General features: G+C 35.4%; 3 protein-coding genes across 3 annotated transcripts; all 3 read right to left on the bottom strand.

Moving 5' to 3' along the window:
• Nucleotides 1-1,066: 1,066 nt before the first annotated feature.
• Nucleotides 1,067-3,234, bottom strand: LOC106301723. The gene is made up of 4 exons (XM_013738188.1): nt 2,977-3,234; nt 2,296-2,493; nt 1,993-2,211; nt 1,067-1,582 (listed from the first exon to the last, which is right to left on the bottom strand). Exons 1-4 carry the CDS (start codon nt 3,037-3,039, stop codon nt 1,418-1,420), a joined length of 645 nt encoding a protein of 214 aa, XP_013593642.1. The 5' UTR covers nt 3,040-3,234; the 3' UTR covers nt 1,067-1,417.
• Nucleotides 3,235-9,898: 6,664 nt separating this feature from the next.
• On the bottom strand, nt 9,899-14,244 carry LOC106301406 (ubiquitin carboxyl-terminal hydrolase 20-like). The gene is made up of 10 exons (XM_013737794.1): nt 13,655-14,244; nt 13,450-13,570; nt 13,235-13,345; nt 12,946-13,142; nt 12,750-12,859; nt 11,817-12,036; nt 11,604-11,723; nt 11,034-11,505; nt 10,688-10,939; nt 9,899-10,102 (listed from the first exon to the last, which is right to left on the bottom strand). The coding sequence occupies exons 1-9, from the start codon at nt 14,021-14,023 to the stop codon at nt 10,716-10,718; spliced, it is 1,944 nt and encodes a 647-aa protein (XP_013593248.1). The 5' UTR covers nt 14,024-14,244; the 3' UTR covers nt 9,899-10,102; nt 10,688-10,715.
• Nucleotides 14,245-17,625: 3,381 nt separating this feature from the next.
• On the bottom strand, nt 17,626-21,298 carry LOC106305726 (probable ADP-ribosylation factor GTPase-activating protein AGD8). The gene is made up of 7 exons (XM_013742083.1): nt 21,078-21,298; nt 20,874-20,992; nt 18,767-19,193; nt 18,397-18,678; nt 18,197-18,322; nt 18,018-18,119; nt 17,626-17,945 (listed from the first exon to the last, which is right to left on the bottom strand). Exons 1-7 carry the CDS (start codon nt 21,135-21,137, stop codon nt 17,838-17,840), a joined length of 1,224 nt encoding a protein of 407 aa, XP_013597537.1. The 5' UTR covers nt 21,138-21,298; the 3' UTR covers nt 17,626-17,837.
• Between the last annotated feature and the right edge of the window lie 56 nt (nt 21,299-21,354).

Here is a 21,354-nt window from a genome sequence, read left to right as displayed (position 1 = left end):
AAAAAATTGTTCAAAGTAAATTTTGAAATAAAATATTGTATTTTGTATGGTTTATAGTTTAATTTAAAACGATATATATATTAATCTTAATAATTAATTAAATTAGACTTTTTAGTTATATAATTTTTGTAATCATTTGTATTTTGTCATAACAAAAATTTTAAACCATGGATCATAAAATTTGAATGTGAGATTTTTAACAGTTTTAGTAATTTATAGCCGTTTGTAAAAATTCAAAATATAACATATACATAAAAATCTAAATTTTTATTATATGGTTAATGTGGTTGTTTAATTTATTTAATAGTTTAAAATTAAACAAATATGATAGAAGATACACTATTTTTTATCAAATCTTTATTATTCAAAATCATTAATTGTCATATATACTTTAGCCACATTAAGCAATTCCGGAAATTTTATTTAAGGAAATAATAAAATACATTAATGATGAATTTATTGTTAGTTTAATAAAAAAACTTATTATATAATTAGATGAACCAACATATTTTCTAATGATTCTAAGAATCATTCTAATGATGACATGTGAGTATAAAATGAAGTTGTAATGCTTCTCAGATAATATAAAGGGAATAGTGGCTCCATTTATTTAGATAAGGACCATGCGTAATAATCTATCTTTCTAATTAAGTTCAAAACTCTTGCGATGAATCGTTCAAGCCAATAATTTCATACATTCGATAAAATGCTTGTCTGTTTCAGTATACTATTTTGACACAAGTTAGACACACTATTAGGTGGTGTTCAAAAAAAAAAGACGCACTATTAGGCATTTAAAAAACAAATGATTTTTGTAATTAACTGAAAAAAATATACTTTTAGAAGTATAGAAAAACGGACGATATGCCAGCGTTTGTGTATTGGGCCGGTTGGGCCGTGCTTTCCCTTTTGGCTTCGACCTGTTCGTTGTAATTGGCCGGTTTGTATTATGGGTTTTTGTTTCAGTACGCTTGCACTTGGACTTCGGCCATAGACTTGGCCCATTTCCTTTTTTTTAATAAAATTATCGACGGAAAAAAAAAAGAAGTATAGAAAAACGGACGAATATAAAGGTGATAAGTCTCATCATTGTTTATTTGTTATTCCAGATCCATATATGCACCTAACCAAACTACATTTACACCACGTGCACATAATGAAAACCAAAGCTATTTTTGTTTTATTCCCACTTTTACCCCCCCTTAAAAGCCCTATATTTCCCTTTCTACCCCTTTTGCATCACATAAATATACAAAGCACATTACATATTCACAGACTTACCATCAGTAGAACAAAACCTATCTTAAGGCCTTTATTTTTTTTGCTAACACAAGCAAATAAGAGACCAAAGCTTATGTATTAGCTATACATTTCTGTGTAGTAATCTTTGCGTTTAACTCTTTTGTTTCTTCTTTTTTTATCCCATTGGAGATCGGTGAGGGATTCCCTTTCTTCGCTTGGCGATTCTGCAACTACTAGAAGCAGTAAGTGGAGGTGTTGATGGGCTGAAACTACCAGAATCCTCTGTCTCCATCAAAAGGTTCTTCCTCCCCTTTTCAACGCCTCTAGATGATCCAGCAATCTTCATTTCAAAAACATAGAAAATTAGAGTTTATCAGAGAATGATTAATGAGAAAGAGATGGAATGCTCAAGAAAAAGACGACCCTTGTCAAAAGTTTTGATCTTTTCCTCGACAAGACTAAAGGACATGCTTGGGAAAGTTAGGTGAAACTATAAACAATAAATCAAAATTTGAAGGTGACCCATTTCACAAAGTTTTCATCTTTTTCCTTGGGCGGTTAAAAGGGGGTTGAATTTAACCCAAAGATGTTAGGTGAAACGGTAAGAAATCCATTAAATGTGAGAATTTTACTCGTTGATCTGCTGTTTTGAAACGTGTGAAGAGGGAAAACAAGCATAGACCCAATACCAAAGTTTCTTCCTTTTGACTTTAGTACAAAGGAAAAGTTGAAAACGTTGAAAATTAGTACCTTGCAGCCAAGAGAGCAGAAGCGGAAGCTATCATCAACGAGGCTACGATAGCAAACCTTGCAGGTATTGGTTACACCTTTCCCTGGCCTAGGCTGAGGCCTCTCGTTCAAGAAGACGACTTTAGCACTATTGATCACATAAGTTTGGATCCCAGATATATCAAGATACTTTTGTATCTCATTCACCCTTATAACATCATGATAAGATGATCTCCTTATCTGCCAAAAACCAATCAAAGACAGGTTCAAAACCCAAAACATATTGAAATCTTTAGATGAATCTACTTTTGAGTTATAACGGACCTGAATAGTGCGATGATCCTTGTGATGGGCAAGACAAAGAGAGCAAAGAGGGCCGTTGGTGCAGTCTAAGCAATACATATTGCATTCACTCTTATGAGAGTCTACATGAAACTTGCAGTGAGCAAAGAAATGCTCTTTAAGTAGAGGTTTCAGCCATGGTGGCCACCTGTTGTCTTCCTCCTCAGGTCCACCAGCTCCCTACACCCAAAAAAAAAAAAAAAATCAATTTTGATTATATATTTCAGAAATTAACATAAATATATGGTATATGATTAAACCTCTAGAGAACATTTCAACATAGCTCTTAAACCACCATTAAACTTCATAAAATCCTCATTTCAAATTCTTTGATATTAGTCTTGTATGATAAGTTTATAATCTGATTCTCTCTTTTTTTTCTTTAGAAAAGGAATCATAATAAACCCAGGAATGTTCTAGATTCGTGCTCACTAGTGCACTGGATTCTTTAAGATAAAAGCAATGTTAGGTACACGAAACAGAGCAAGAAACAGAGCACTTGGATGAAGAAGTTCAAACTTCTAAAGGTGAATACTTTTCGCCATTTTCGATTTTGAATTTTCCAAATTCGAATCAAATTCACAAACCCAGAAAACATAACACATTTGGGGAACATATAGAAACCAAAACGAAAATTCAGAAACAGAGTACTGTATGAAGTACCATGATTCTTCTGTTCTTAGGCTTGAATTCGCGGATTGTGTTCTCTTGATCCTCTATGGCCATTGTCGTGAGAGAACCCAATTGCAGGAAGAGAAAAAGGAGCGTCTTTTTCTAGTAAAGCTTGGAGCTTTTTCGAGAGAGAAAGAAATGGGTTTTAGAGAGAGAGAGAGAAGTTTTCTTGCAGAGAAGATTTAGAGAGAGAGAGGGAGAGTGAGTCTCTCTTATCTTAGCAAAGTCGACCAACCGAACCTCCTTCGCCTTTCCTTCTATTTTTTCAACTATATTCAAAAACTATTATTCTGTAATTACTTTATATTATTCCACTATAATCTATTTTCCATATCTTTTGCGATATTCTCTTAAAACAATATTTTATCAATTAGCCTACAGTTTTACCACTTTTTTTATTAAGTAGAAATATAAAAAATAAAGATATTTATTTGTTTTAAATGAACTTCTTAAACTTTGGTTATAATATCTGTATTTAAATATATTTACCCTATTGCTATGTATTTTTGTTTTCTGAAATATGTTTCTGTCACTATTGGACTTATCTTTAAATAGTCAGCATCCATTGTTTTATCTTACGTACTAGTTAATATTTTTTACGTTACACAGCTTTTACAGCACAACATTATTAATGGGTTATACACTAAGAATTTTTGTTGGGTTATACACTACGAAATATTTTTTATTTGGGAAAACCGAAAAGTTAGTTTTTCGTGTTAGATATTATAATAGCCAAGTGGACAAAACTATTGCTCCATTATTGTCGCTTGACATCTCATCTCTATCCTTTCTTTTACAATCCCATTGTATTTTTTTTTTTTTTTTTTTGAACACATACAATCCCGTTGTATGTTCTTTTGTTTGTTCTATCAGGTGGTCTCTCTAGTTCTCCCTCTTTTTCTTATTAATATTTTTTGAACAGGTTAAATACTAATCACTAAACCTTCAATCCAGATATAAAATATATTTTCTTATTAATTTTCTTGTAAGGAATCCTAAAGTTAGCTATAGATATATATTTTCTTATCAAATTAAAGATATACATATTTTGTTATGTCAGGTAATTTTTTGTTAAAATAGTGTAACCCATGCCTTTTTTCAAAAAAAAACAGTGCAACCCATCTCAATACATAACCAACAACAATATTATGTCTCCAGAATTTATTTTTATATCAATGATGACATATATTAAGTTATGTACGCAATGTTGTCAAACATGAAAATGGAGAGAGAGAAAAAAACAGATTGTGAACAAAAATACTGTAAAATCCTATAATCACAAAATATTTTCAAGTAGAATCGGGAAAAATATCCATAAATTTTGATTCAATTCGTTATTTATTTTGATTTGAACCGAAAACTCTGGATATTCATAAGTCTATGAAGCAAAATAAATATTAATATGCAATATCCGTAAGAAACAAAGCAACTCAAAAATACTAATATTTTAGAACAAATATTTGATTTGATCCATATACATATATGTACATATATTTAGAATTTTATATGCAACTTCTATAAATATTATTGTTATAGAAGTCTTACAATATTTTTTATTTATTAAAATTATTATATCAGTCATTAGAATTTTTAAAAGTAAAATTTGTTTTAATAAAATATTATTATTTTATGTTAATTCTAGTTTTTTTTATTTATATGAATTGAGTCGGATATCCGGTTAAATCTCTAAAAATTTTCAGATATCCGGAACACCGAATGTTTGGATAGCTATGGATCGAATCAGGATATTTGATCCATGCCCGCCTCTATTTCCGAAATTATGCAATTTTCACTTAGAATTGTGATGGAAATGTACGTATGTGCATAAGAATGAGTTGGAACAAGTGCGAACTGCAGCACTTTACTTTCTTCTTATTATTGGTGTATATGTGTATATAATAGGAGTATTTAAGTAAATAGTAGATGATATCAATAATTAGATTCCATTGTTATAGCTTTTAAAGCGAGCAATAAGCGGAGACAAGCTCATGAATTGAACAATAATAACCTAATCCATCTGTACTTGTGTAAGTTTATTAATATAATAATTAATAGAGTGGAAATTAATGCAGAAATTTAGGTCGGGTGATTATATCATAACACACCCTTTTGTTTTATTAGTGCTTGAGTTTGGTTGTTGTTCTTGTTCCAATTTAATTAGGTAATTAAGCATAGCAAAGTCAGTACTAACTGGTCCAATATGCATCACTTAAAAAGGAAATTCCATTTTAAACACATGCCTTTAGATTATAAATAATCATAAGTATGCTGTACACAGTACACAGCTAAATTTGTTTTATTGAATTGCTGTCATGTCTAATCTGATAGGAAAGACTAGTTTTGATAATAAACCAATATGTTCCCTAAACGTAAATATCATATTTGAATTCAAAATTAGATGAATATTTTTATTTTCTCCTTTTACATAATGAATTAAAACACCTTTTGTTTTATATTGGTATGTTATCGTAAGATTAAACTCGTTGCATTGTTAATTATACAAATATTGGCCCGATGATAAATCACTGAATCTTATAGTATGTCTCTAATTTACGTATAGCCGCGCCTTGCGCATAACAAATATTAGTTAAAGTTTTTTAAACATACACTATTATCTATTTTGCATTTTTACATATTATAAATAATAAATAATAGTTATATATTAAATAATTAAGAAGCAACTAACTAATACATATATGTTTATAAGTTTAAGAATATGTTCTGGAGGATTTAGAAACACAATCTGAAGGGCTCGGAAACACCTTCTGAATGGACACAAAACATTTTTTTTTTTCCAAAAACCCACCTAAAAGTGGACGGTTTAACCTAATCCAATTAATAACCGTATTTTTCCTTTTATTGCCATTGAGGCGTCTTACATTCCAAAAAAAATTCTTCATTGGAAGAAAAAAAAGGGGTGCTGAGCACTAAGCCTCCTGAGAATGAACAGAATGCAAGTGCGCCTGTCCATCAGAAGCTAAACCGAAATCTTTATTCTTGACCGAAACCGCAGTAGAGTTGGAAGAACCATCTCTCGTATCACTAGTTGCCAGAAGATAAAGCTGCTGTCTTATCTTCCTTCGAGCATGTTTTCTTGACATAGATGCCGAGGGCTCCGGATTGGAGGTGCCTACAGCGGCCAAACGAGCTCTTAAAATGCGCTGAGCTTCATAAATTAACTCCTCCTCTTCAGCAAATTTGGAATTGGTGACAGGAACAGATGATCTCGACTGAGAAGGAGGCTCTTTTGGTTTCGGTTTAGAACGACTCGTAACTTCAACCCAGACAAGCGAGGAGCACTTTTCAGCTCGCAAACCATGATGAATAGGTAGGCTTCTGGATCGAACTAATCTGCGAGCTTGAACATCATCTAGAGTATCTGCAGTGGACGAGAAACCCTCATCAACAGTAAGAGCTTTGGAGGACTGATCAGAAGCTGCTTGAACAACAGAGACATCCACTGCAAATTGTTCAAGCTGAAAATTACTGTTATCTTCCAACACATGAGAGGCAGCTAAGGCCTGACCACCAAGACCCCTCCTTTCATTCGGTGGCGAGATTACTGGAGAGGGACATCTCATTTTGAAATGGCCGAACTCCCCACAACCTGAGCATTTGGGAGGCATCTTGGGGAATTCTGTTGAAACAAGAACTGATTACCCTTCCTATCTGAGATTCTAACCGTAGACGGACGCGGTTTGTCGAGTTCAACAACAACACGCAGCTTTATAACTCCATTAGAATAGGGCTTCAGGTCTGAGAATTCGGAGTGCACAGGGAACCCCACAGCAGACGCTAGAGTGTTGAAACCAACCAAGGACCATAACTCTTTGGGAACTTTCCGGAACAGAACCCAAACTGGAGCATAAACCAGCTTCATTGAAGATAGGTTTATCGAAGGATACCAAGCAGCAACCGTGAACGAGCAATTGCCTGAGTGCCAAAATCCCACGTCTAATGCCCATTTCCTCGAAATGACACAGGGAATGTAAATGACATAGCTGAACTTTGAACGAAGCTTGACTGAAATCCGACCGTTCTTCCCCCAGATTGGGTTTAGATCATTAAAAACTTTCGCAGCTGAAGGGGGAGTCCCATGAAAAAAAGCCGCCAGATGGTCCTTCCAGAGATCTGAAGAAACCAGAGAAATCGAATCCGGTGCTAGAATGGAGGGAATACCGTCGTCTGAGATAGAAGGTGAAGCTACCTTTGAAAGAGGCTGAAAACTGGATTTAACCTTGTCTACCCAAAGCACGAGCTTTTCCTGAAGAGACGCCGGTGGCTGAATAGAATAACCCGCCTCTGCTTCGACAGGAGAAACCAAAGGAAGGACTGAAATTTCGGAAGGTGACGGAGAAGGTAAAAGATCGCGGCTGGCAGGAACTGGCTTGAGATCTGAGAAAGACTGGAGAAACAACAGATCTGGAGGCACAGGAGGAGGTGGAAGAATCGGAGAGGAGATTGCAAGAGACATGGCTGACTGACAAATGTTCTCGACGGAGAGCGAGAGGCGGCTCCGACGGTGGCTCTAGGGAGAAACCCTAATCGCCTTTAAAGTCGCCTTTAGGGAGAAACCCTAAACCCTCCCAATTCTTCTTACTCTTTCCGAATGGACACAAAACATGTTCAGAAGTGTTCAAAAATATGTTCAAAAGAGCTCAAAAACATGTTTTGAAGTGCTTAGAAATATGTTCTGAATGGCTCAAAAACATTATTTGAAGGGCTTGAAAACATTTTTTAAATGCTTCAAAAACAGATTTTAAAACATGTTGTTCTAAGTTCTGAAGGGATAGGAAACAGTTTATGCAGAGTCCGAAAACAAAGAGTTTTTAGAATTCCTCGAGTGGTGACTTGCAATTCCTCGAGTGAGCTCGAGTGTCATCACTAGAGAAAATCTAATAACTCGTTTTTCTAAATTATTACAATGGTCAGTGAATATGTCTCGATTCGCCTAGCCATATTAATATGTTAATATGGTCGGTAAAAATGTCAGTATTCGTCTGACCATATTTATATGTTAATATGGTCTATAAGAATGACTCGTCTGCAATCACTCGTTTTTCTCAATTCGTCTGACTATAATAATATATTAATATGTTCGGTTAATATGTCAGTATTCATAGGATTCAGGTAAAATCATGTTTAAACATTACAACTTTTTAAATGTGAGACATTTTAACAATTTTACTAACTTAAAATAATTTTTAAAATTCAAAATATAGTATATACAAAAAAATTAAAATTTTAAATTATATGGTGAATATGATTTTTTAAATTACTTTAATAGTATAAAATTAAACAAAAATGATGAAAGATATAAAGATTGTTACTAAATCTTTATTATTCAAAATTATTAATTATAATATATATTTTATTCATATTATGTAATTTCATAGCTTTTATTTAAAGAAAAATATAAAATATTATTTTGTGCATTACTAATTATGATTAGTTTAATAAAAATGTAATATATATTTAGATAGACCAATTTAATTTTTTAATATTTAAAAACATTTTAATGATGATACATGTTGTAGGTGAACAATTGTAATGTTTTTTAATAGATAAGAGATGTATAAATATAATTATCTAAAAGAATGACGACATATTATAGGAATGACGACAAGATGTATAAATATAATGTTCCAAAAAAAAAAAAAAGAATGACGACAAGAAAATAAATTAAAGGAAACATATATAGGCATTGTATAAACGTCATATGATAACAACTACTTTTTATTCATTAGTCATGCCGGATGGTAGATGGAGAAAGATGCCAAATTGTATTTCTCAATAGAAAAGTCGGAGAATATTTGATACAATCCATATATACAGAACTGAAATATTTAATAGTATGGATAATATCTGTAATAATTTTGAAAATTATGTGCAGTCATTTAAATAGGAACGCACAAGTCTTATTTACGTTTTATTGTCCATTGACTTCGAAAAAAGACGCCACTTGACTTCTCGATTTTGAAAAGCACAATCCACACGACACACGAATGAGATGATTGGCTGGGGACGTAGATGCTCAGTACAGTACAACCAAAATTTAATCTACGACTATATATATCAATTAATCGAGTTTTGCTTTCATTAAAAAACTCACAGCAATAAAATTTCTATAAAATCAAAATATGGATGTAGAGAGCTTTATTTTCAGAGTAAAAAATTAGTACTTTAGAAATCTACAGCAAAAAAAGCTACAGCAAATAAATTTACAGATTAAATTTTATAACAAAAAGTATAAAGCTACATTACTTACCGATCATCTCCTATATTCTTTCTTACTTTTCATAGATAATTTGTGTGTTTTTAAAAATACTAATTGTTTTAGTTGATCACATTTTATTTCTGTTTCTCTCGTTTTATTACATTTCTCTATTTCGTTTATAGTATTTACTATTACGAACATAACTACAACCAGTCCCGACTCTAACGTTGGACACATCCGCAATTGTCATGGGTCTATGGATCTAAACAAAATTTTAATTAGAAAAGTCCATTATACTAATTAGTAAAGTCCATTTTAATTTGTTAAATTATCAATTAGTTGGTGAATTTACAATAAAAAATCCATGATTAACAAAACCAATTTTAAATACAAAAAGACAATATATTTTTCCAAAACTTCATGGTGCTTAACTTTTTTACAACAAAACCTAATTTACACTTAAATGCCTATTTTTTCTTTTAATACCACAACTTTTTTTTTGCTTCAGTTTAAAGAAATTCAATAATTTTTTTTTTAAAAGGTTTCTATTTTATGTTTGGCCTAAGGCTATTAAAATTTTTAAGAAGGCACTGACTACAACATACGGTAATGGGAACTCTGGGATAAATTATAATACATATGTAAGGAATATATAATTTAAAACTTAAAACACGAGATAATCAGCAGGAAAAAACCATTTAAACTTAAAACACGAGATAATTTTACAATTTTTCATTATTTGAAGTATTTTCCTTGACGTTTAGAACTAAAATACTACAAATGATGAGAAAGGGGAAAATGAAAGGTTAAGTCAAAACTGAAGCACTTGGACACGGCACGCCATATCTGACTCTGATGGGCCTGCTGATTATCCTCCACTCCCTTTTCTTTATTGAATTTCTACAAACAAAAAAATTTCATTTTTAACAACAAATATAAACCAAGTAGACTCGGACGAGGACTAGTATTTAATAGCCTAGTACTATTTAATTTGATCATCTCTCCGAGGACATTCGACAAGAGACAAAGTAAAAGAAAACCATTTCTATATTGTCCAATAAGCTTCAGGTTTTTACTAACACTGTATTTAATTTGGTTAGTCATTTTAATTTTGAACTGTTGGTTACGCAACGGATCAGAGTGACCGGAACCAAACTGGGCGGCTTTCATTTCACTAACCACTTCTCTAAAAACTAAAATATTAATTCATCCTTTATACATTGGAAAAACTCGACCAATTCTCTGGTCTATTGATCTTTTTGTCAGCCATTTGGTGCTTGACTTGACTTTGGTTTATTGATAAAAAAAGAAAGCATTAGACTCTGTCAATGGGTTGATCCAAAAAGAAAAGCTTTAGATTCTGTCAATGGTTTTTGTTTTCTTCCAACAGTTTATACCAAAACTAGCTAGCTTACTATGCACACAATCCAAAACAATTAAAACCTGATTTAGTCTAATCACCGATTAAGAAAGTCCACAAGATACCTCTTTGTGTCCCAGATGCTGGACTTTTTCATGCTTTTTTAAGTTTTTTAGGTGGAGAACCAGTTGTAGATATGCCTTGGTCCAACACTCTTTCACGAGGTGAAGGTTTCTTCACGGGGCCTCTTCTATGAACAATTTCGTTTTCCTTGGACTCTCCAACGTGTCTTATTAGTAATGGCTGCTTGCAAGGTTCTTCCTCTTCTTGATTCTTTGTGGCTTCCAATTTCTCGAGTTGAATTAGGAAAGTTCCATCTGCAGAACCATCACACACGCACACAGACCAAGTAAGTACATAAAACACCATAAGCTTAACAATGATACAAAGAAAAACATAAAACTCTGGTACCCTGTTGTTTCTGAGACGAGTCTTGATCTTGAACCATGAGATAAGGAACAGAGTCATCACCAGTGGTAGCTCTTTCAATGTCTAAGCGAGAATCTACTTCTTTTTCAGTGCATGAATCGTTAGAATTATCATCATCTTCGCCACTTGACTCTGTTGATTGTAACAACGCATCTTCGTCAAACTCGTTGGAGAGGGAAACATATCTTTCTTCTGGCTTGACATGTTGGATTACTCCCGCTGAGTTTTCAGAGAGTAGTTTGTTGGATTTATATGCATTCTCATAGCTGATTTCAGATGAACACTCCCCGCTGGTAGGATCAAGGACAGAGTTCGGCGAAGGATTTTGCAAGCTAGCCTCAACCAATGGATGCACCTCTTGAAAAGTGCTAGAAAACAAGGGGATCCCTTCTCTTGCATAGAAAAGAATATATGCGTCTTGTGATAACACTCTATCTTCATCGATTCTAGTGACCTGCCGAGTTTTGTCAAACACAAAAAAACAAGGGGAACGTTCAATTATCAAAATCACCTATTTTGGAAGCAACCAAAGTGACTAGATAGATATATCACCTGCTTGTCATCAAATTGATGCCATGTCTTTGGGGCAGACCTCACATAGGAAGAGTAATGACCGTAAACTAATGACCCAAAATGCTCCACAAAAGCATAAAGACGATATTTTGCAGTAACCTGAAAGAAACAAATAAAGTGTGCAATCTTAGATAATTACAAAACTTTGAGAACTTAAAGACTGATGAGAGATAGAGAGAGAGTTGAACATACTTCGTTATTCTGGCTTCTGACCATATATGGCTGCAAGTCTATCTCCAACGGAAACTTGACATGATTGAAAATCTTCTCCATAAAAAACCCATTATTCTTGAATCTCTTCAGATGGAATGTGACAACCTGTGGCAGCTTATAGAGCAAGAGCTGCTTCTCCTTTGAAACTTTTTCTTTACAGTTATCACAAGTCATTGGCTCATCAAGCTTCTCCACACGGGTGAACGAATCCAGCGCACTCTGAAGGTTATCCACATGTTCGATTTCCAAACTCAACCCAAGAGAGTTTTCAAATGTCTCAGAAACAGAGTTGCAGTTGCAGCAACGAAGCTGAAAGAAGAAACAATCAAATAACTTGAAACACATACCAAAAAAAACTGCTTTGACAAAATGTATGGTTAAAGAGTTAACATTACCTCACTGACGAGACGACCACCAAAGATACGCTGAACCAAGTTAACATCTTGAGAAGAGACAGAGTCATCAGGGTCACGGTCACGGTCACGGTCACTACTCGGGTCCTCCAAACAACATCTCTCCAACTTATCCAAAAACGCTTGTAGAAACTCATGAGCGTCTTCTTGCTGGTAACGCCTGAAGTCAGCCGAAAAATCTGTGGCAGGCAGGTTAAGGATAAATCAATAATCCACAGCTTAAGAATCCAATAAAACATCAAAGTCAACAGTTAGTAAGTGTGAAGGATACAGTTAAGATTGTTAAGGAAGGAGTAGGGAGCAATTGAACATCGTGAAGTCGTCAGCGCAGCCTCTAAGTGACCTTTAAAAGCACTTCTAACACAAAACCACTCATTGCCACCTTCAAAGTTCCAAAAAAAAAGACACTGCAACATAAGACAAACCTCAAAACGAAACAATAAAAAAAAAAAAAAAAAAAAAACCCACATTGTGAAAAAGTCTTACAGTTAAAACACGGGTGAACGAATCCAGCGCACTCTGAAGGTTATCCACATGTTCGATTTCCAAACTCAACCCAAGAGAGTTTTCAAATGTCTCAGAAACAGAGTTGCAGTTGCAGCAACGAAGCTGAAAGAAGAAACAATCAAATAACTTGAAACACATACCAAAAAAAACTGCTTTGACAAAATGTATGGTTAAAGAGTTAACATTACCTCACTGACGAGACGACCACCAAAGATACGCTGAACCAAGTTAACATCTTGAGAAGAGACAGAGTCATCAGGGTCACGGTCACGGTCACGGTCACTACTCGGGTCCTCCAAACAACATCTCTCCAACTTATCCAAAAACGCTTGTAGAAACTCATGAGCGTCTTCTTGCTGGTAACGCCTGAAGTCAGCCGAAAAATCTGTGGCAGGCAGGTTAAGGATAAATCAATAATCCACAGCTTAAGAATCCAATAAAACATCAAAGTCAACAGTTAGTAAGTGTGAAGGATACAGTTAAGATTGTTAAGGAAGGAGTAGGGAGCAATTGAACATCGTGAAGTCGTCAGCGCAGCCTCTAAGTGACCTTTAAAAGCACTTCTAACACAAAACCACTCATTGCCACCTTCAAAGTTCCAAAAAAAAAGACACTGCAACATAAGACAAACCCAAAAAAAAAAAAAAAAAAAAAAAAAAAAAAAAAGAAGCCACATTGTGAACAAGTCTTACAGTTACAAAGCTCAAGAGGTTCGTAAGAGCAAAGACTCTCGATAAGAGGGAGAGTGTGAGTCAAACACTGAAACACCGAGTTAACGAAACAACTGTTGCCTAGATTCCAAAGCCCAACACCCTAGAAATCAAAAAAGAGACCCATATTATATACAAAAAAAAAATAAAAAAATAAAAAAGGAAATGGAAAATTCAAGAAACATACAACACCAGTGGGCTCGTCGATCATCTCGGGAGGATCTTGAATGAAACTATACAAAGGTTGGTTCGTGGACCAGTAACTCGTAGACTCGTCGTCAGTATCGAACCCAGGCGAGACGTTAGGAGTCCACCGTTTGTAATTATCCGACAAACAACAAATATCAGAGAACGGCTCGACGGGAACCAGAGAAGGCACGGTTAGGGTTTCGACTGAGACCGCCTCCTCCACCTCCACCTGATTCGGGGAAGAAAGAGCCAGCGATTGAACTGCATCATGGACTCCGATCGACTCGTCTAGGGTTTCGATTGGGCTGGGGGTTAGCGGCGGAGGAGGTGAAATCGGCGGAGGCAAGTCGGAATCAGCGATCAGCATCGTGTTTTTAGGTTGAATTGCAAAATTAGGGTTAAGCGAATCCAATGGGGTTTGGGAGAAAGATCGCTAGTGAAGGATTTGAATTGGGAGGGAAAATCGAGAGGGCATTGTTGTTGTTATTTAGGGTTTTTTTGAATCAACGATTGTTTGATCTGATGCAGATGCTTCTTATTTACGGTTTGTTTTGTTTTTCTTTCAAGGTCGGTGGTCAACAACATTTTGATTTTTTTTATCTCTCTCTCTCTTTTACAGCCAAAGTTAATATCTCTTTTTTAATTTAGGTAATTATTTATTCATGTAAAACAAATAAATATTTGCATATTAGATTTTTAACATCGTAAATTACAAAAAAGGCAAAAGCAATTTAATACTAGTAGCTCAGTGAAGCTAAAATGTTTAAAACAATGGTGAGATTTGATTTGAACAAAAAAAATGGTAAGATATTATCCAACTGTTCTTGATTGTTCTCTTTTTGCTACGTCAGTTGCATAATAATTTAAGGCAAAAATTCAACATTCAAAACATTAAAAATCTGTTTGTTTGCACTAATAAAAATCTTCCAGAACCATATATCATTATTTCTGAGGATTCAGCATTCAAAACAGATTTTAGATATGTTCAGTTACTACTACTATAAGTGCAAAATCATACACTTGCTACTAATACGACTCATCCAGAACCACATATAATCTATTAATTGACAATAATATATGAGGCTCTAGTGATTTATGTGAGAAACAAGAAAGATTGATGGGAGCTCCTTCACTGGAAAATGTTCGAGCAGAGTATGAAGCTGTAGTGAGATGGCAACGGGTTTCAGATATTGAGGAGAAGGTGTTGAAACAGAGATCAAAATTACATTGGTTGCAAGTTGGTGATAAAAATAACAAGGCTTTCCACACTGCAGTAAAGGTTCGAGAAACAAGAAATGCAATCAGAGAAATCAAATGTCCTGATGGAAGTACAGTAACTAAACAGGAGGATATAAAGATGGAAGCTGAAAGATTTTTCAATAATTTTCTTACCTATGAGCCACTGGATATTGGAGGAAAAACAGTTGAAGAAATTCAGAGTTTCGTTCCTTTTAGATGCAGTGAAGAAGAAAGAGGAAGACTTATAAGAGTGGTTTCAGAGGAAGAGGTGAAAGAAGTTGTATTCAGAATGCCTAGTAACAAATCTCAAGGTCCGGATGGGGTTTACAAGTGAATTCTTTAAATCATCATGGAGTGTGATAGGAAAAGACTTCACAACTGCTGTACAATCTTTCTTCAGCAAAGGCTTCCTCCCAAAAGGTTTAAATTCTACCATTCTGGCGCTTATATCTAAGAAAGACAGAGCACAAGAAATGAAGGATTACAGACCGATCTCGTGCTGCAACGTGCTGTACAAAGTGATATCAAAAATCATTGCCAACAGATTGAAAGGTACATTACCCCAGTGTATTTCGTATAATCAGTCTGCATTCATGAAGGACAGGCTTCTGGTGGAGAATTTATTATTGGCAACAGAGATAGTCAAAGATTATCATAAAGAAGATGTCTCACCTCGTTGTGCCATGAAGATAGATATTGCAAAAGCTTTTGATTCAGATCACTGGCCGTTTCTGTTAAATACATTAAGAGCTTTGAATATGCCTGATGAATTCATACATTGGATCAAGTTATGCGTGTGCACGGCCTCGTTTTCAGTACAAGTGAATAGAGAGCTTGCGGGTTTCTTTCAGAGCAAGAGAGGATTGAGGCAAGGGTGTGCTTTAACTCCCTACCTGTTTATGATTTGCATCAACGTTCTCTCTGGTATGCTTGATAAAGCTGTGGAAAGGAAGCAGATTGGTTACCATCCTAGATGCAAAAACATTCTACTCTCCCATCTATGTTTCGCAGACGATCTGTTGGTTTTCACTGATGGCACGAAAAGGTCTATCGAAGGAGTACTCAGGATATTCAAGGAGTTTGAAAGCTGTTCTGGTCTAAGGATAAGTTTGGAAAAATCCACTCTATATACTGCAGGCATAAGTGACAGTATAAAGGAAGATATTCTTGCATCTTTTCCTTTCTCAACGGGTAGCTTACCGGTTAGATACTTGGGGTTACCTCTCCTTACTAAGCGCATGACAGTGAATGACTATCTGCCACTAGTAGAGAAAGTACGAAAGAAAATGAGCTCATGGACAAGGAGACTTATTTCGCATGCGGGACGCTTGCAACTTATAAAGTCTGTCATCACAAGCTTAGCTAACTTCTGGATGGCAGCTTTCAGGCTTCCTAGTAGTTGTCTAAAAGAGATTGAAAGGCTCTGCTCGGCTTATCTTTGGTCTGGTCGTGATCTTAAAACAACAAAAGCGAAGGTTAGTTGGCAAGACATCTGTTACCCAAAAGAAGAAGGTGGATTGGGGCTTAGACCTTTGAAGGAACTATATAAAGTGTATGGGCTGAAACTCATATGGAGGTTAATGGCAGAGAAGTCGTTGTGGGTTCGCTGGGTTCAATGCTATCTGATTCGGAAAGGTTCATTCTGGTCTATTAAAGAAAATACTAGTTCGGGATCATGGGTCTGGAGGAAGCTATTGAAACTAAGAGGTCTTGCAAAACAATATATAAAGAAGGAAGTGAGAAATGGAGAGATTACATCTTTTTGGCATGATAGCTGCTCAAGATTTGATACCTTAAAAGACCTACTTAGAGAACGAGGTCCGCTTGACTTAGGAGTTCCTGATCACTATTCTGTTGGTGAGGTTAAAAGAAGCAGAAGGAGGAGTAGAAGGAGAAGAAATCACAGAGTGGATATTCTAAATCAGATAGAAGAAGTGATAAGCAGGCTTGATAATGACAATGATGAGGACATTGTATTATGGAAGCATGCAGAAGGAAAATTCAAAACCAATTTTTCGACAAGCAAAACCTGGAACCAGATTCGCAATGTGAAGTCGGTATGCACATGGCATAAGGGAGTCTGGTTTTCTCAATCAACTCCGAAGTATGCTTTCACTATGTGGGTAGCTATTAAAGGGAGATTGCAGACAACAGACATAATGCAGCAGTGGAATAGCTCCATTAACACAACCTGTGTGCTTTGTAATGATACGCCAGAGTCTTGTGCTCATCTTTTCTTTGGTTGTCGATACTCTGGGATGATTTGGAGGAAGCTTATGGAGGGTCTGATGAGGGATGCGTTTACTGTGGACTGGAGTGAGCTAATATCTATAGTCTCGAAGTCATGGGTAACACCTATAAAGACTTTCATACTCCGATATGTAATGCAGACCACAGTTTACACAATTTGGTGGGAGAGAAACGCACGCAGACATGGAGAGAAGCCAAGATATTGATTGCTTGACAAAGCTTGTGGACAAGTATATGAGGTTGAAACTTTTATCACTAAAGGGTAGGGGAGATTATTATGAAGATGGTCTGATAACATGGTTTGGTGCACAACCAAACTCATCATTTATACAGACAGAGTAAGCAAAACAGAGTAACACTCTTGAAAACAGAGTAACACTCTTGATGTAATACAGTTTTTCTGAATAAAATTTAACATTTATTCAAAAAAAAAAAAAAAAAAAAGTAACATTCAAAACAGATTGTATCTTAACAATTAAATTGATTCTTGTCCACTTTTTTTTATCTGCAAACAAACAGAGATCCAATAACATCCATATAGTTTTGATATAACAACAAAAGCCACGTCTCAATTCCAAAAAAGTAAAGCTCTCTAAAAACATAGAAACGAGTATCCTTCATTGGAAGTTTCCTCACACTTCTTTTTTCTTCTCTGTAAAATGAAAAAAACATGCGAGACCTCTTACGCCTTCTTACAGCATCCTGTCCTGAAGATCACTGAAGATACCAGAGGCCAAAGTTCCCAGCTTCTTCTTCGTTTCACCTGCTATGTTCACTATCGACGATATATCTTGTTGTGCCTGATACAAACAATCATCAGTAGCGTTAGAATTTAAAGAAAGAAGAGACTTTGGAATATGTAAATATTTTACCTGGAAAGAAAGTCGGTTGATGAGATCACTAGCAGTTATATCATCATTGGAATCGTCTTGGTCGTGACCGAAAAAATCAGCGCTTGAGATAGATGCTGAGCCCTGTAACATCCCCACAATGACACATTACAATACAAGGAATAAAAATGTTTCTTCATTTGAAGTAATGTTAAACTTACTGAAAACTTCTGAAGAGTAGCTTTAGATTCAAGATCAGCGTTCTTGTTCTGATCACCAAAGTACTGAGCAGAAGAAATGGACTTTGCGTTTGTGAACTTCTTTCTTGCTTCATCTGATTCTTCAACCTAAGTAAGTAAGAACCAACACAAACTTTAGCAGAGAGAGTTGGATAACAGATTTATAATCTCAATGAATATACCTGAGCTTTTGAGGAGTTGGAGCTTGATTTCTTGGGGACATAACTGTCCATTCCAAAATCCGAGAAGGAGCTCGACGACTTTGGTGGGGCAACATGGTTAAGCACTTGCGTACCACCAATGCTTTTTCCTCCGGATTGAAAGTCGTCATTGTACTCAAACCGAGAGGCGGCATATGAAGATGAGCCACCTGATGATTTGCTTCCACCGTTATTGGTTGAAGTTGCAGCAGGAATCACCGGTGCAACTTCTTCTGGTTTCTGCTCATATAGATTCCCCGTAGGCTAGCATTTCACCAAAACAAACAAAAAAAAATCAGAACAAGAGACCTTAAACGTTAACGATCCAAGAAACAAGCTGAGCAGTAGTTACCTTAGTAGTAAGCTTCCGTGCACCAAGACCACCAGTTTTGCCCGTCCTTTTAGCACCGATAGGCTTCTTAAAAGTACTAGGCACAACTGTGTTAGAAGCTTTAGGCGAAGAAGTAGCTTCTTGCTTCACAGTAAAACTCTCTTTAGGAGGCAACTCTTCCTTGACAGAAAAGGAAGAAACCCCATTAGATCCTTCCGCAGCAAGGGGAGAAGAAGGCAGAGCAATAGCAGCGTCTTCAGCAATGGCTTTAGCAACTTCTTTAGCAAGAAGCTGGCGATACAAATCAGCAGCTCTCGAAGTGTACTTAGCCTCGATTTTGCCACCATCAGTCCATCCATGCTGCTTGAAGAACACCTGAGCACGGTTGTTCCCACCGAACATCATTGTCCTCAGCTGCTCAGGACTCCACGAGTCCAAGTTCGTAGATCTACACCACGTTGAGACGTAATGTAACGTTATACAATTCAATAAGACAAAAGAACTAATAACATAATCAATGGATCGACAATTTGGACCATTCTCATTACAATAAACTGGTGAAACAATGTTGATCTTGTAATTGTAAAATCTAATGCTACATTTTCAGAACTAAACCATCAAAAGCTACAAATGTGACGTTTTTTAAACCAATAAGACATACAAAAAAAAAAACAAAAATGTATCATCTTGAGATGTACTGTAACGTTATTCAATCCAATAGGGTCGACCATCTATTTCTCCACGATAACTATCATATATTATCAAATCTCCACCGAACTTTAACCTCATGCTAAATCCCCACAAAATAAAAATTGCAAAGCTATTTCTCCATGAATCAATAGTTCGTAACTTAATTACCCATAGATCATGGTTTAAATTGGTTTATTTGTTTTAATTGGTTTATTCCTAATCAAAAAGCTTAAAATCAATTAAACCAAACCAAAATCCAATTTTTATATATAATTTTTTTTCTTTAAAAATTTATCATCTTCTTCAGAGGCCTTCCTTCTCATTTTTCACCAACGTCGTTAATCCTAGCCATGGCCAAAAACTGATCTTCTCTCATGATCAATTTATTGGTGAGAACGAAAGCAGTATTGGAGTCATCTCAAACCTTTCTTAGTACACAATACCGTCACTGGTCTTCCTAAAGCCGATAAGCTCTGTTGCTCGCAGCGTTTCTCCTCCTCTGACCCTTCACTCATCGTCTCTGAGCATCTATTCAATCCAGGCTATAATCTCTCCTCCTCCATTGCCGTTTAATCAAAAACGTAGACATCACCATCGTAAATCCGTCAATATACTGCAGGAGAGACTCGCAGTTTTCGGTATATATGCTTATGTTGCGGACGAATTTGATGGTTTCTGGAGAAAAAAAGACGATATGGGTTTAATCTAACCGACATGTTGATGAATTAAACATTGAATTTGGTTTCTGGTGCAAAAGAGATTTTATTACATCACAGAAACATAAGAAGGTTTACGAAATACAGTGGTTCAGGTGGGGAGTTTATGCGGTTTTTTTAACAACTGAAGAAGGTTTTGTTTTGTTTATCAGAAAACAAAGATAGATCACAGATGGAGGGCTGGTAAAAATATATATATAAAAATTGGATTTTGGTTTGGTGTAATTGATTTTAAGTTGTTTGGTTAAGAGAAAACCAATTTAAACAAATAAACCAATTTAAACTGTGGTCTATGTGTAATTAAGTTTTGAACTATTGATTCATGGAGAAATAAGTTTGTAACATTTAATTCATGGAGATTTAGAATGAGGTCATAGTTCGGTGGGGATCTGATGCTATATGATAGTTATCATGGGGAAATAGATCGTCCACCCAATCCAATAAGACAAAGAACTTATGTAATAGTCAATAGATCAATAATGTGGATCATTCTCATTACAATTAACAATGCTGATCTTGTAATTGTTCAACCTAATCCTATAACTAAACCATCAAAAGCTACAAATGTGACGTCATCCAATCCAATAATTCAAAAGAAATTATAATAATCAATGGATCGATCATTTGGATCATTCTCATTACAACAAACAATGCTGATCTTGTAACTGTTTTAACAACTAAAAACACTATTCAGATGCAACGAAAAGGTCAACAAATCTGACCTGACGAAGCTGATGTGAACACCGAGACTACGATGAGTAGCTGAACAATCAATGCAGAGGAAGATCCCGTACGTAACCGATGCCCATGTCGGATTCTTCGCACTGCAATCGAAGCATACCTACACAATAAACCGAAGATCTACTCAATCAAGTCCCAGATCTACCACATTACAATAACAAATAAACCGAATCCGAAACCGATACCTTGTTGTCAGATTTTGATTTGAGTTTTCTGAAGACAGCTGTTTTGTCGGAAGAAGACATTGTTTGGTGATTCGAAATCTGAAGAGGTGACGATTGGATCACCTCCTCTCGATTGAAAACCTTAAAGAGAGTTTTTTTTGGAAATCAGGGGACAGCTTTTCTTTTTTTTCCTCTCTTGTGGAGATTTTATTCCTCTTTCGTCTTATTCTGATAAATGTAGAACGGGAGCATTCATAATGGAAACATTTAATCTGACTAGATTGACGATAGTACCCTC

The sequence above is a fragment of the Brassica oleracea genome, chromosome C7, assembly GCF_000695525.1.
Source record: "Brassica oleracea var. oleracea cultivar TO1000 chromosome C7, BOL, whole genome shotgun sequence".
In the NCBI taxonomy this organism is placed as follows: domain Eukaryota; kingdom Viridiplantae; phylum Streptophyta; class Magnoliopsida; order Brassicales; family Brassicaceae; genus Brassica; species Brassica oleracea.
The sequence above is the reverse complement of the archived record's forward strand: the minus strand, read 5'-3'. Positions and strand labels throughout refer to the sequence as shown.

What these genes read in the sequence shown, in the direction of transcription:
- LOC106301723 (XM_013738188.1), bottom strand. Translation starts at nt 3,039, where the DNA reads ATGGCCATAGAGGATCAAGAGAACACAATCCGCGAATTCAAGCCTAAG. An exon ending in AGGATCATCGCACTATTCAG is followed by an intron (nt 2,212 to 2,295) that starts GTCCGTTATAAC and finishes GGTTTTTGGCAG; the next exon opens with ATAAGGAGATCATCTTATCA. An exon ending in TCTGCTCTCTTGGCTGCAAG is followed by an intron (nt 1,583 to 1,992) that starts GTACTAATTTTC and finishes TTTGAAATGAAG; the next exon opens with ATTGCTGGATCATCTAGAGG.
- LOC106301406 (XM_013737794.1), bottom strand. Translation starts at nt 14,023, where the DNA reads ATGCTGATCGCTGATTCCGACTTGCCTCCGCCGATTTCACCTCCTCCG. An exon ending in ACCTCTTGAGCTTTGTAACT is followed by an intron (nt 13,346 to 13,449) that starts GTAAGACTTGTT and finishes GGAACTTTGAAG; the next exon opens with GTGGCAATGAGTGGTTTTGT. An exon ending in TCAGAAGCCAGAATAACGAA is followed by an intron (nt 11,724 to 11,816) that starts GTATGTTCAACT and finishes TGTTTCTTTCAG; the next exon opens with GTTACTGCAAAATATCGTCT.
- LOC106305726 (XM_013742083.1), bottom strand. Translation starts at nt 21,137, where the DNA reads ATGTCTTCTTCCGACAAAACAGCTGTCTTCAGAAAACTCAAATCAAAA. An exon ending in CCAACTCCTCAAAAGCTCAG is followed by an intron (nt 18,323 to 18,396) that starts GTATATTCATTG and finishes TTACTTACTTAG; the next exon opens with GTTGAAGAATCAGATGAAGC. An exon ending in CTACTCTTCAGAAGTTTTCA is followed by an intron (nt 18,120 to 18,196) that starts GTAAGTTTAACA and finishes GGGATGTTACAG; the next exon opens with GGCTCAGCATCTATCTCAAG.